Here is a 13,154-nt window from a genome sequence, read left to right on the forward strand (position 1 = left end):
TTGGCTCACGCCTGTAATCCCAGCACTTTGGGAGGCCAAGGCAGGTGGATCACGAGGTCAGGAGATCGAGACCCTCCTGGCTAACACAGTGAAACCCTGTCTCTACTAAAAATACAAAAAAAGTTTGCCAGGCTTGGTGGCAGGCGCCTATAGTCCCAGCTACTAGGGAGGCTGAGGCAGGAGAGTGGCGTGAACCTGGGAGGCGGAGCTTGCAGTGAGCCGAGATCGCGGCACTGCACTCCAGTGTGGGTGACAGAGCAAGACTCCGTCTAAAAAAAAAACATAAAACATCCATTGCAGATGTTAATGCCAAAATACTAGTCATGTAGAAAAATGCATATTTAAAAAAAGATACAAATAATTATTTCTCATTTAATGAAAATGCCTTTTGAAAAATAATTAAATGATCAGGAAATGCTTTCAGTTTAAAATTTTATTAATCTTTCTAGCCTATAATTTGTTAAACATTTTTGTTTTTTTTTTTCTATTTGTAGTTTCCACCTAGTTATGCTGGTATATCTGAACTGAATCAGCCTGCTGAACTTTTACCTCAGTTTTCTAGCATTGAATATGTAGTTCTGGTAAGAACATAAGAACAAATATTTAAGAAAGTTTTAAAATTTATACTGAAATAATTGTTAAATTGTGATAATTTGGAAGCAATCATGCTTAATTCTCACATTGATTCGATGGAACATTTCAAAGGTAAACCGTTGAGGTCAGTTTGAGCAGGGTAATTCCTATGTTGTTGTTATTTGATGGGTGGCTAAGATACTGGGTAGGGTGGTGTGATTTACTATACTGAGTAGATCAGTAAACAATAAAGTATCAATCTTGCTTTGTAGTTGGAAATTCAGTTAACAAATACTTAGTCAATATGATGCTGGAGTTGGCTAATGTATCCCCCAGGTCTAATTAATGAAAATAATCTTGCATTGATCCTTCTTAGGGAAATCACTTTTATTCTCTTTCTGAATACCTAACATAGTTGTTTGCATGTTTAAGTGTGGAAGTAATATATTTTATGAATGTTTTAGAGAAAACAGTTATGATTCACTTGGACCATTTAATAATTTGTCCAGCCTGGCTAGTTTCTAGTTCTCTGAAAATTCAAGTCAGGTTTACTAATTATTTTATAAGAGTCAAATGAAACCTTATGCATGAGTTAAATAAAATGGAAAGTGAAAGTCCCCTCTGTGTAACTATACCTAATGTTCTTCTTACTTTTTCACCTGATAATATGTCTTAGATCTCTCTCCATGACAGTAGAAATAACCTATTTCATTTCTGAAATGGCTTTACTAGGATACTTTTGTTTCCGTTATTCAATTAATTCCCTGTTGACTGTCTTGTATATTGTGCTTTAAACTATATATTTTTTCTTTTTGGTGAATTTTTTAAAAGCGTGGTCCTCAGATGCCTTTGATATTCCTCTATGTGGTTGATACTTGCATGGAAGATGAAGATTTACAAGCCCTGAAAGAATCCATGCAGATGTCATTAAGTCTTTTACCACCTACAGCTTTGGTTGGACTTATTACTTTTGGGAGAATGGTTCAGGTTCATGAACTTGGATGTGAAGGCATTTCAAAAAGCTATGTCTTCAGAGGAACAAAAGATTTGTCAGCCAAACAACTGCAGGTAAACAACAAGAATGGTAGTTTTCACCTATCTGAACATTACTCTATTGATGTTTATAAATGCTTTCTGTATGTTTCTAGGACAAATTTTTATTATGAAAAACTAATATAATGGTATTATAACAAAGGCTTTAAATTCAGTGCTGGCCTCAGTATTCTTTTCACGTACCTTAAATTGTTATACAGATTAAAGACCCTTCACTTTTAACTGTATCTTTAAAATTTAAAGTCAAACCAAAGGTCTTTTACTAGAGATTTGAAGGGCTTATGAAGAGTCATGCTGAAGGCTAAGAAGAGCAACCACAGAATATTAGCTTGTTTCTTTTTTTTTTCTTAAGAGTTCAGCTTTTTTATTGAACATGTTATAAAAGAGTTAGTCAAAAAGACCAAAGTCGGCTGGGTGCAGTGGCTCACGCCTGTAATCCCAGCACTTTGGGAGGCCGAGGCGGGCGGATCACAAGGTCAGGAGATGGAGACCATCCTGGCTAACACGGTGAAACCCCGTGGCTACTAAAAATACAAAAAAATTAGCCGGGCGAGGTGGCGGGTGCCTGTAGTCCCAGCTGCTCAGGAGGCTGAGGCAGGAGAATGGCGTGAACCTGGGAGGCGGAGCTTGCAGTGAGCCGAGATCACGCCACTGCACTCCAGCCTGGGGAACAGAGCGAGACTCCGTCTCCAAAAAAAAAAAAGACCAAAGTCCATGTCATCATCATACTCCTCAGGTTCTTCTTTCTTTCTTTCCACTTTCTTTTCCTCAGCTGGGGCAGCAGCAGTGGTGGGGGCAGGACCTCCTGCTGGTGCAGCACCAACTGTTGGAGCAGGTCCACCAGCCCCTACATTGCAGATGAAGCTCCTGATGTTGACATTGGCCAGTCCTTTGCAAACAAGCCAGGCCAGAAAGGTTCAACATTTATATCAGCTGCTTTAACAAGGGCATTGATGTAATCCACTGTGATGGTCACCTCATTGTCATGCAGAATGAGGTCCAATTAGATGCAGAAGAACTTGAGATGGAGGCCATGGTGTGGGCGAGTGCAGGGCTGGTGCTGCCCGACACAATGCTAGTTACCTGATGAAGTGAGGGCCTCACCCCAGTTCCTCATAAGAACTGATCACCTTGGTGGCTGCTGAGGAGAGAGCTTTTGCTTCTTAATGTTTCACTTAGGAACTAAATACTTTTAGTATGTTTGGTGAGGGGAGTTATTTTGAGACTGGACAATTTTTAGTTTATGAACTATGGTTGCATATGTATTTTAGTGGTTTTTATCACTGGGACAAATTGAAGCTTTCTCTTCCAAGGCAAAGGAGTTATGTGTAGCATGCTAGGATCATCTGCTCGGCTGAACATCTTTTTTTCTGCCCAGAGATTTTGATAGTCCGTAAGAGAGTAATAAGTGAATGTCTATTTGTATTGGGAGATGGTTGGTATATATACCTTATATATATAATATAAGATTGTTCATGTAGGTACTTTGAAAAAACTTTCTAAGTAATTCTGGTGCAACTCCTAGTTGAGAACAGTTACCCTAGAAAATGATAGATAAGCCTGGCATAAAGTTGACAGATGTAAAATCAGACTTCAGAGGCTTCCAGGTAGACCAAAATGAAGAAGGAAGGAAGAGATTTTTGAAGGTGAGTCTAATTTGAAACTTGGCAGACTGAGGTAGTGGTGCTACACAGTTAACTTAGAGAACATACTAAGGGAATTTGCAGGCTTAAATGGGGAGGATAATGAGTAATAAACGTGTTAGTCAATGAGTAGTGAATAAGATTTGAGAAGGTAGAGAAAGTTGAAGTTTGTTCTTTTCTTTTTGAGATAGAGTCTCGCTCTGTCGCCCAGGCTGGGGTGCATGCCACGATCTTGGCTTACTGCACTCTCCGCCTCCCGGGTTCAAGCGATTCTCCTGCCTCAGCCTGTTGAGTAGCTGGGACTACTGGCATCCACTATCATGCCTGGCTAATTTTGGTATTTTTGTAGAGACATGGTTTCACTATGTTGGCCGCGCTGGTCTTGAACTCCTGACCTCAGTATATCTGCCTTCCTCGGCCTCCCAGCGTGCTGGGACTACAGGTGTGAGCCACCGCGCTCAGCCTGAAGTTTGTTCTTTTAAGAGGTTTGTTGTTGAAAGTAATGAAGGAGGAGATAGCATGGGAATTTGAGAGAGAACCGAGTTAAAGAGATGTACTTTAGGAGGAAGGAGAAAGGAAAGAGACTAAAGAGGGTGAGTGAAAGTAAGAGTGAGATGAGGAAAGTGAGGTTTAGGAAGACATAGTAGGGATTCCTTCAGGAGCACAGGAAGCGGAGAGGAGAATCATGTTTCCGTGAGACAGGAGAGAAAGTGAACCAGTTTAAATCTCTGTGCTTTAGTTTTTTTCATTTGTAAAATAGAGATAGTAATAGTATTTACCTTATAGTGTAGTCATGAGAATTAAGTGAATTATACGTTTAAGTGTTTGCTACTATTAATGTTATTATTAAATTATGAATTTATTTAGAATGGTTTACTCTTCTGATTGTAGAGTCCCTTTTACTTAAATTATGTAATACATGTGAAGCACGTAAAACATCTTCCTTTTTTCTTTTTTTTTGATGCAGAGTCTTGTTCTGTCATCTAGGCTGGAGTGCAGTGGCATGATCTTGCAGTCTCTGCCTCCTGAGTTCAAGCAATTCTCCTGCCTCAGCCTCCTGAGTAGCTGGGACTACAGGCATGTGGCACCACACCTGGCTAATTTTTTTTTCTGTATTTTTGGTAGAGACGAGGTTTTACCGTGTTGGCCAGGATGGTCTTGATCTGCTGACCTCATGATCTGCCTGCCTCAGCCTCCCAAAGTGCTGGGATTATAGGTGTGAGCCACTGCGCCTGACCAATTGTTGTATTTTTTAGTACAGACAAGGTTTCGCCATGTTGGCCAGGTTGGTCTTGAATTCCTGAGCTCAGGTGATCCCCCTGCCTCGGTGTCCCAAAATGCTGGGATTACAGGCGTGAGCCACCGAGGCCAGCCTAGCTTTTTTTAGTTTGTTTGTCTGAGATGGACTCTCGCTCTGTCACACCGGCTGGAGTGCAGTGGCATGATCTCAGCTCATGGCAACCTCAGCCTCCTGGGTTCGAGAGATTCTCCTGCCTCAGCCTCCCAGATAGCTGGGATTACAGGAGCACACCACCATGCCTGACTAATTTTTGTATTTTTATTAGAGATGGTGCTTCACCATGTTAACCAAGGCTAGTCTTGAACTCCTTGACCTCGTGATTCACCCACCATGACCTCCCAAAGCGCTGGGATTAGGCGTGAACCATCGCGCCTGGCCCTAATTTTTGTAGTTTTAGTAGAGATGGGGTTTCACCATGTTGGCCAGACTGGTCTCGAACTCCTGACCTCAGGTGATCCACCCGCCTCAGCCTCCCAAAATACTGGGATTACAGGCGTGATTCACCATGCCTGGCCACATCTTCTTTTTTCAATAGGCAAGCGAATGCCTGCAGACTAATTTTTTTATTCCTCCACTGAAACATTTTTATTTTCTTTCCTTATCTATCTCGTTGAAAAGAGCCTGGTCTTTGCTCCCCAAATAGTCCTGAATTCAAATTTTAAACTCTTCTAGTTGTATGATCTTGGGTTTATGTCTTTTCTAATTATCTCATCCTTCATAGAAAGGAATAAACAGTACCTATTTTGCCAGGTTATTAGTACTAAATATGAGAATTGTCAGTAGGGTGTAAACCCTTAATAGGGCTTTGTAGAAAAACCTGGATTTAAAATCTTGCTTTGTTACTTACTGGTTGTGTAACTTCAGAAAAATTACTTAGTCTTTTTGATTGTCAATTTTCTTTTGTAAAGTAGAAATTAAGAAGAAATCTATTTCATTATTGTTTTTTGAGGAAATAGTATATATAAAGGTTTTAGCATAGAATATGGAATATGTTAAGTTCTTAGTAAAGAGTTGTTGTTTCCGCTAACAGTATAGGAAATATTGCAGGATTAGTTCATTAATTTTATCTTTGTACATCTTTAGACTTCGATTTTCTGTTACACAGTTTCGTAACTCCAGTACTTCATGACTAAGCATTTCTAGATTCAAGAAAAATTTAGTATGACATTTTCATTTGTCTGGAGAGAAATTGTGCACATACTGAAATTCAAAACAAAGGTGGCAGTTTGGTTATAAATTATGTTAGAAAATGAAGATGTATATATACACAAAGTATGTGAACCTTAAAACTCCCCATGTCATAACACTTATTACTGTTGCAATTTTATATTTATTTATCTGTTGATTTGATTGATTTCTGTTTCTGGATTTTAATTTCCATGAGGGAAGGGACTAGTTAGTTTTTACCATTATATTCCTGCCACATAGCAGGTGCTTATGATATAGTTTGCTGAAAGGGATGAATGAATATAAATTAAGAAGTATGGACATTTAAGTTACACAACAATTTATTTTGACTGTTAATTAGAAATAAAGTGTTTCTGAGCTAATATGCTTCCTCTTTGGTTGTATAACACCTTGTGCTTTGCTCTCTCATGATGATTATTTTGTGTTATTGTTTTCTTGATAATCTCTTCCACTGGACTCTTTGTTTTCTGAGGAAGGAGACCTTGTATTTTTTATTTTTGTGTTTCTAATGTCTAGCACTGCATTTTATACATGATAAATAGTTGATTAATCTTTGTAAAAGTAATTAAATGAATATTGTACAAGTAATCTCTTTACAGGAAATGTTGGGGCTCTCTAAAGTACCAGTTACTCAAGCAACACGTGGTCCTCAGGTACAGCAGCCACCTCCTTCCAACAGGTAATAATTAAATATGATGAAGAGAATTTGACCACTTCTGTAGGTATTTTAAACATTCCATACCCTTGAACATAGACATTCAGTGATACTATATTGTTAAATATTTTTAGGAATATAAGTAAATTGTATTAACATACTTTTTAAAGAACTGAGGCAAAATCATGCCATTAAAATGGTTTGTTTTTTGTTCTAACAATGTAAGGAGTTACTTTAGTTTTGTTATTTTCCTTATTTTTTATTTTGAACTTTGGAAAAAACTTGTTTTTGTGTGGGTTTAGGGCAGCCAAGGTTTTTATTTTTTCTTCTTAGCTTTAGAGGTAGCTTTTTCCTGTAAGGTTTCTGGAGTGCAGTGGCACGATCTTGGCTCACTGCAACTTCCGCCTCCCAGGTTCAAGCAGTTCTCCTGCCTCAGCCTCTCGAGTAGCTGGATTACAGGCATGCACCACCATGCCTGGCTAATTTTTGTTTTTTTAGTGGATACGGGCTTTCACCATCTTGATCTCCTGCCCTTGTGATCCTCCCTCCTCGGCCTCCCAAAGTGCTGGGATTACAGTCGTGAGCCACCACGCCCTGCTAGCTTTTTCCCCTAAGCTTTTTAATCAGAGGTAGTATTACTAAAATTGAGTTGATGTATTTTCTCATAATTATTTCAGTAACCTAAAACTGACTAGACTAGTAAGTGAAAGATGAAATCCTGAAGTAGTACTTGGTTTGAGTGTTTCGTTTATTGTAGTTGTACTCAAAATGTGGTTTCTGGAGCTGATATCATCAAGTGTCACCTAGGAATGTGATTGAAATGCAAATTCTTGGGCTCCAGTCCACACCTACTGAAACAAACTCTAGAACTGGGATCTAGCAATATGTGTTAAAATAAGCCCTCCAGCTGGTTCTCATGTACACGAAAGTTTGAGAACCATTGGTCTGCTGTGTGTTCAGAGTATTGTTTTCTATTTTTAGGAAAGTGAAATTTGTTTCTTGAACTCTCACCCATAAACATTTATAAATGACTTTTTATTTAATTTTGTTTCTCAGATTCTTACAACCAGTACAGAAAATAGACATGAATCTCACAGATCTTCTGGGAGAACTCCAGCGAGACCCTTGGCCTGTACCACAGGGAAAGAGACCTTTGCGTTCCTCCGGAGTGGCACTTTCCATAGCTGTAGGACTGCTGGAGGTAGGGAAGATGGTTTTGTTTTGGAATGTAAAGTGTGTGTGTGTGTGTGTGTGTGTGTGTAACTGTAAGGATATAGGAAGAACCAAAGTGCTTTTTTTCCTCCCTGTTTTCTCACTCAGCATCAACAAAGAATACTTCTGTGGTTTTCCCTCACATACCAACAAAACAGTTCTGCCTTCAATACCAGCTGGGTGTCCTGTAATTCAGTGCAATTCTGACACTGTCTAACTGGAGATAACATCACATCTCACAGATTGAGGGCTCAGTCCCATAAGACTGCCCCCCACTTCAGTGCCAGTCACAAGTAGTAGGTTGTCACGTATACTTCTGACAGACTGGCTGTAAATTGAACACTCTCCTTGGGTTTGATTCATTTGCTAGAATGGCTCACAGAACTCTAGGAAACACTTTATGTTTCTTGGTTTATGATAAAGATATTACATAGAATATAGATGAACAGTCAGATGGGCTAGATGCATAGACTGATGTGTGGGAGAAGGGGTTCCAAATTTCTGTGCCTTCTCTGGGGTACCACCCTCCAAGAACCTCCACATATTCATTTGTCTGGAAGCTCTCCAAACTGTGTTCTTTTGGGTTTACATGAAGGCTTCACTACATAGGCATGATTGATTACATCACTAGCCATTATCCCCTCTCTCCTGGAGGTTGGGGGTGTGGAACTGAAAGTCTCAACCTTCTAATCATGCTTTAGTCTTTTCCGTGACCAGCCCCCATCTTGAAGCTATGTGGGAGTCATTTTATTAGCATACAGAAGGCCCTCTTGGCTGGGCACCTCATGCCTGTAATCCCAGCACTTTGGGAGGCTGAGGTGGGCAGATCACCTGAGGTCAGGAGTTCGAGACTAGCATGACCAATATGGCAAAACCCCATCTCTACCAAAAATACAAAAATTAGCCAGGCATGGTGGTGGGCATCTGTAATCCCGGCCACTTGGGAGGCTGAAGCAGGGAGAATTGCCTGAACCCAGGAGGTGGAGGTTGCGGGGAGCTGAGATCGTGTCACTGCACTTTAACCTGGGTGACAGAGTGAGACTCTGTCTCAAAAAACAAAAACAAAAAATAAAAGGTAGTCTTATTCTACAGATTCCAAGGCTTTTAGGAGCTGTGTGTCAGGAAAGGAGAGGAAAAAATATATTTCTCAGTATTATAGGAAATGGTATGTACTAGAGAATATGAAGTTAAAAAAAAATCAGTTATAGGACAGTGAGTGTATGATTTTATCTATGTGAAGTGTTTTCCTACAGTGTATTGTCTTATGTATTGTTTTGCATATATCCTGTACAGACATGATTCTGGAAAGAAGTTCACCCAGATATTAACAGTGGTGCAATAAGTGGAGTTTTAGTAGAATTTGAAAATTTTATACTATACGTATCTTAGTTTTAGAATTACAAAATAGTGGCCAGGTGCGGTGGCTCACGCCTGTAATCCCAGCACTTTGGGAGGCTGAGGAGGGCGGATCACGAAGTCAGGAGATCAAGACCATCCTAGCTAACACGGTGAAACCCTGTCTCTACTAAAAATACAAAAAAAAATTAGCCGGGCGTGGTGGCACGTGCCTGTAATCCCAGCTACTTGGGAGACTGAGGCAGGAGAATCGCTTGAACCCGAAAGGCGGAGGTTGCAGTGAGCTGAGATCATGCAGAGACTCCATCTCAAAAACAAAACAAAACAAAATTGTTTCTTTAAAATGTTTGTAAAAAAATTTGAAATGCTGTCAAATTTATAGAAAAGGTACAAGAAGTATATAAATAATTTTTTTTTCTCCAAACTTTGAGATTGTGAACCCCAAATATCTGAGACAATTTCAATTAATTTAGGAAGTTAATTTTGGGCTTAGTGCGTTGGCTCACGCCTGTAATCCTACCATTGTGGGAGGCCGAGGTGGGTGGATCTCTTGAGGTCAGGAGTTTGAGACCAGCCTGACCAACATGGTGAAACCCTGTCTCTACTAAAAATACAAAAAAATTAGCTGGGTGTGGTGGCAGGTGTCTGTATTCCCAGCTACTTGGGAAGCTGAAGTAGGAGAATCACTTGAACCCGGGAGGCAGAGGTTGCAGTGAGCCAGGATCACGCCACTGCACTCCAATCTGGGTGACAGAGTGAGACTCCATCTCAAAAAAAAAAAAAAAAAAGAAAGTTTGTTTTGCCAAGGCTGAGGACTTGTGCCTCTAGAGGTCCTGATGACATGCGTCCAAGGTGGTCAGAGCACAATTGGTTTTATAAATTTTAGGGAGACATGGGACATCAATCAATATATGTAAGATGTATGTTGGTTCCATCCAGATAGGTGGGACCTGGAAGCTCCTCAAGCAGGGAGGGGCTTCCAGGTCACAGGTAGGTGAGAGACACACGTAGGTCCATTCTTTTGAGTTTCTGATTAGCCTTTTCCCAAGGAGGCAATCAGATATGCATTTATCTTAGTGAGCAGAGGGATGACTTTGAATAGAATGGGAGATAGGTTTGCCCTAAGCAGTTTCCAGCTTGACTTTTCCTTTTTGTTTAATAATTTTGGGGTCCCAAGATTTGTTTTCCTTTCACAAGATTAAGTTGCTGATATGATAGTCCCAACCTCTTGAAACTTTATATTTCCTATGAACCAGGATAATCTCCTATATAACCACAATATAAAACTATTAAAATATTAACACTGATACATTACGACCAGCTAATTCTCAGACCCCATTCAAGTTTTACCAGTTGTCTCAATAATTTCCTTTACTGAAAGGATTTAGTTCAGTTCTGCATTTATGGCTATATCTATTTACTCTCCTTCAGCCTGGAACAGTTCCTTAATCTTCCTGATCTTGACACTTTGGAAGATTCAGACCAGTTATTTGTAAAACATTCTTCAATTTGAGTTTGTCTTGAAGTGTCCTTGTAATTTGGTTCGGGTCTTGCATCTTTGGGGGGAATATCGCAGAAGTAATGCTGTGTTCTTATTGTTGCATCTTACAGGTGGCACATGGTTTTCATTTGTTCCATTACTGATGATATTCACTTTGGTCATTCATTAAGGTTGTATCTGCCAGGGCTCTCCACTTTAAAATTACTCTTTTTTACCCCTTTGTAATTAATAAATATTGCAAAATATTAGAAACCCCCATGCTGATTTGTTTCATTACTGCTGATGTTAACTTTCCTTACTTGGTTAAGGTTGTTTTTGCCACTGTAAAGTTACAAGTTTTCTTATTGTAATTATAAATATCTTATTAGGAGATACCTTGAAAATATGTGAATAACCAGTGTACTCAGCAAAGTTTTACTCACTAGTTTAGCATCCATTGATGAGTCTTTTCTAATCAATTATTATTATGATGCATGCCAAATAGTGGCTAATTCCATCATTTCTACATTTATTAATTGGCTTTCTACTTGAGGAAGAGCTTTTTCTCCTCTCCCATTTACATATTTATATATATATATAAACTTATACACACACACACATATATATGTAAATACATACAGAATACACACTGGGTGGATTCTTATATTCTTATTTTATACAACAAGATATATTCCTTTACTGTCATTATTTACTTTGATGCTTAGGTTTTCCCAGATTTGGCTAGTGGGAGCCTTTTCAGGCTGCTTCTGGGTCCTTATTAAATGCTGCATGTTTGCTTAAATACTTCCTTTCTGGTATAGTAAGATGTTCAGGGCTCATCTTATCCTTTTCCTGCTCTGGACCTGAAATGAACCATTTAGGAGCCCTGTTTCCTTTTAGCCTTGATTCTACCAAGTAGAAGATAATGCTTCATGTGCACCCTTACCCTAGGTGTCATTAATTTTAGGTCCAAGTGGATGGAGCTAAGAAAAAAATGTATGTGCATATATGTGTATCTATATATGTATATAAAATTATAAGTATATGTGTGTGCATATATGTCTACGTACTCCAGTATACATCTATGATCTCTATTAAAATAAAAAAATTTTTATTAAAAACCAGTAATTCTTTCAAGTATGTTCAATTCAATACCACAGGGTTTATTCTCTCCTTCCCGCTTTTCCATATTTGTAACTCATTCTCTATGAGAAACCTGCTCCCGTTATCAAATATATTTACTTATTTGCTCAGTCCTAGATTATCTAGAATAGTTTCAGAGTTTCTGGCTCATACTTCTGTTAGAAAGAAGCTTAGGAGTTAGGCTCAATATTTGTTTAGTGTTCTGAGAATATATAGTACAAAATATAATGTTCATAAGTTAAATGGGTTATTCCCCTCCACTGCCCTTAGTGTGATTATGTTATTCTTTGCTGTAAGTTTTATTTGTATCTTCTAGTAAATTTCTTTCTTTTTTTTTTTTTTTGAGACAGAGTCTCGCTCTGTCACCCAGGCTGGAGTGCAGTGGCTCTATCTCGGCTCTCTGCAAACTCTGCCTCCCGGGTTCACGCCATTCTCTTGCCTTAGCCTCCTGAGTAGCTGGGACTACTGGCGCCTGCCACCATGCCCGGCTAATTTTTTGTATTTTTAGTAGGGACGGAGTTTCACCATGTTAGCCAGGATGGTCTCGAACTTCTGGCCTCGTGTTCCGTCCACCTCAGCCTCCCAAAGTGCTGGGATTACAGGCATGAGCCACTGCGCCCGGCTTTCCTACTAAATTTCTTAAGAAGACTTAAGAGTACAGAATTTCCTGGGCTGTTGAATGTTTAAACTTATTTCTTATGGTGCTGATAGTTGAAGAATAGCTTGGTTGGATATAAAAAGCCTTGCTTCTGATTGTTTTTTCCTGGAGTTTTTGGAAAATGCTTTTTCATTATTTTCTTACCTTGATGTGTTCTGATTTTTTTTTTTTTTTTTTTAAACAGAGCTTCTGTTGCTCAGGCTGGTGTGCAGTTCGTGATCATAGCTTACTGCAGCACTGCAGCCTCAAACTCCTAGTCTCAAGCAATCCTCCAGCCTCAGACTACTCCCAAGTAGCTGGGACTACAGGCCCATGCCACTATGCCCAGCTAATTTTTAAATTTGCCATGTTGCCCAGGCTGGTCTTGAACTCCTAATCTCAAATGATTCTCCCACCTTGGCTGATGTTTTTTGAGAAGGCTGATACCAGTCTTATTTTCTTGCCCTTGTAAATTTTTTGATCATTTTGCTTGAAGGTCTTGAGGAGTTTTTCTTTATGTTGTAGGGTTTTTGTTGCAGGTTAATTTTCTCTAGTATGTGGTAGGCCCTTGTTGCATGTATTTTTTCCTATAAAGTTGTCTTATAGCTTTAAATAGTAGTTCTATTCCATTGTTTTATTTTATTTGAGAACTCCCAGCCAGGCATGGTGGCTCACACCTGTAATCCCAGCACTTCTGGGAGGCCGAGGCAGGCGGATTACCTGAAGTCAGGAGTTCGAGACCAGCCTGACCAACATGATGAAACCCCGTCTCTACTAAAAATACAAAAATTAGCCGGGCGTGGTGGCACACACCTGTAATCCCAGCTACTTGGGAAGCTGAAGTAGGAGAATCACTTGAACCCGGGAGGCAGAGGTTGCAGTGAGCCAGGATCACGCCACTGCACTCCAATCTG

At 39.6% G+C, this 13,154-nt stretch overlaps 1 protein-coding gene across 2 annotated transcripts in view; it reads left to right on the forward strand.

Moving 5' to 3' along the window:
- The first annotated feature begins 492 nt into the window (after positions 1-492).
- SEC23A (Sec23 homolog A (S. cerevisiae)) overlaps positions 493-13,154 on the forward strand; it is a 57,053-nt gene continuing 44,391 nt past the window's right edge. For both annotated transcript variants that reach the window (XM_011965635.1, XM_011965636.1), the window contains exons 1-4: positions 493-581; positions 1,405-1,641; positions 6,357-6,436; positions 7,469-7,613. In XM_011965635.1, coding sequence (XP_011821025.1) covers positions 1,417-1,641; positions 6,357-6,436; positions 7,469-7,613 — 450 coding nt within the window. In that variant the 5' untranslated portion in view covers positions 493-581; positions 1,405-1,416. The remainder of the gene's footprint in view (positions 582-1,404; positions 1,642-6,356; positions 6,437-7,468; positions 7,614-13,154) is intronic.

Source organism: Mandrillus leucophaeus, unplaced genomic scaffold (genome assembly GCF_000951045.1).
Source record: "Mandrillus leucophaeus isolate KB7577 unplaced genomic scaffold, Mleu.le_1.0 Scaffold730, whole genome shotgun sequence".
Taxonomy (NCBI): domain Eukaryota; kingdom Metazoa; phylum Chordata; class Mammalia; order Primates; family Cercopithecidae; genus Mandrillus; species Mandrillus leucophaeus.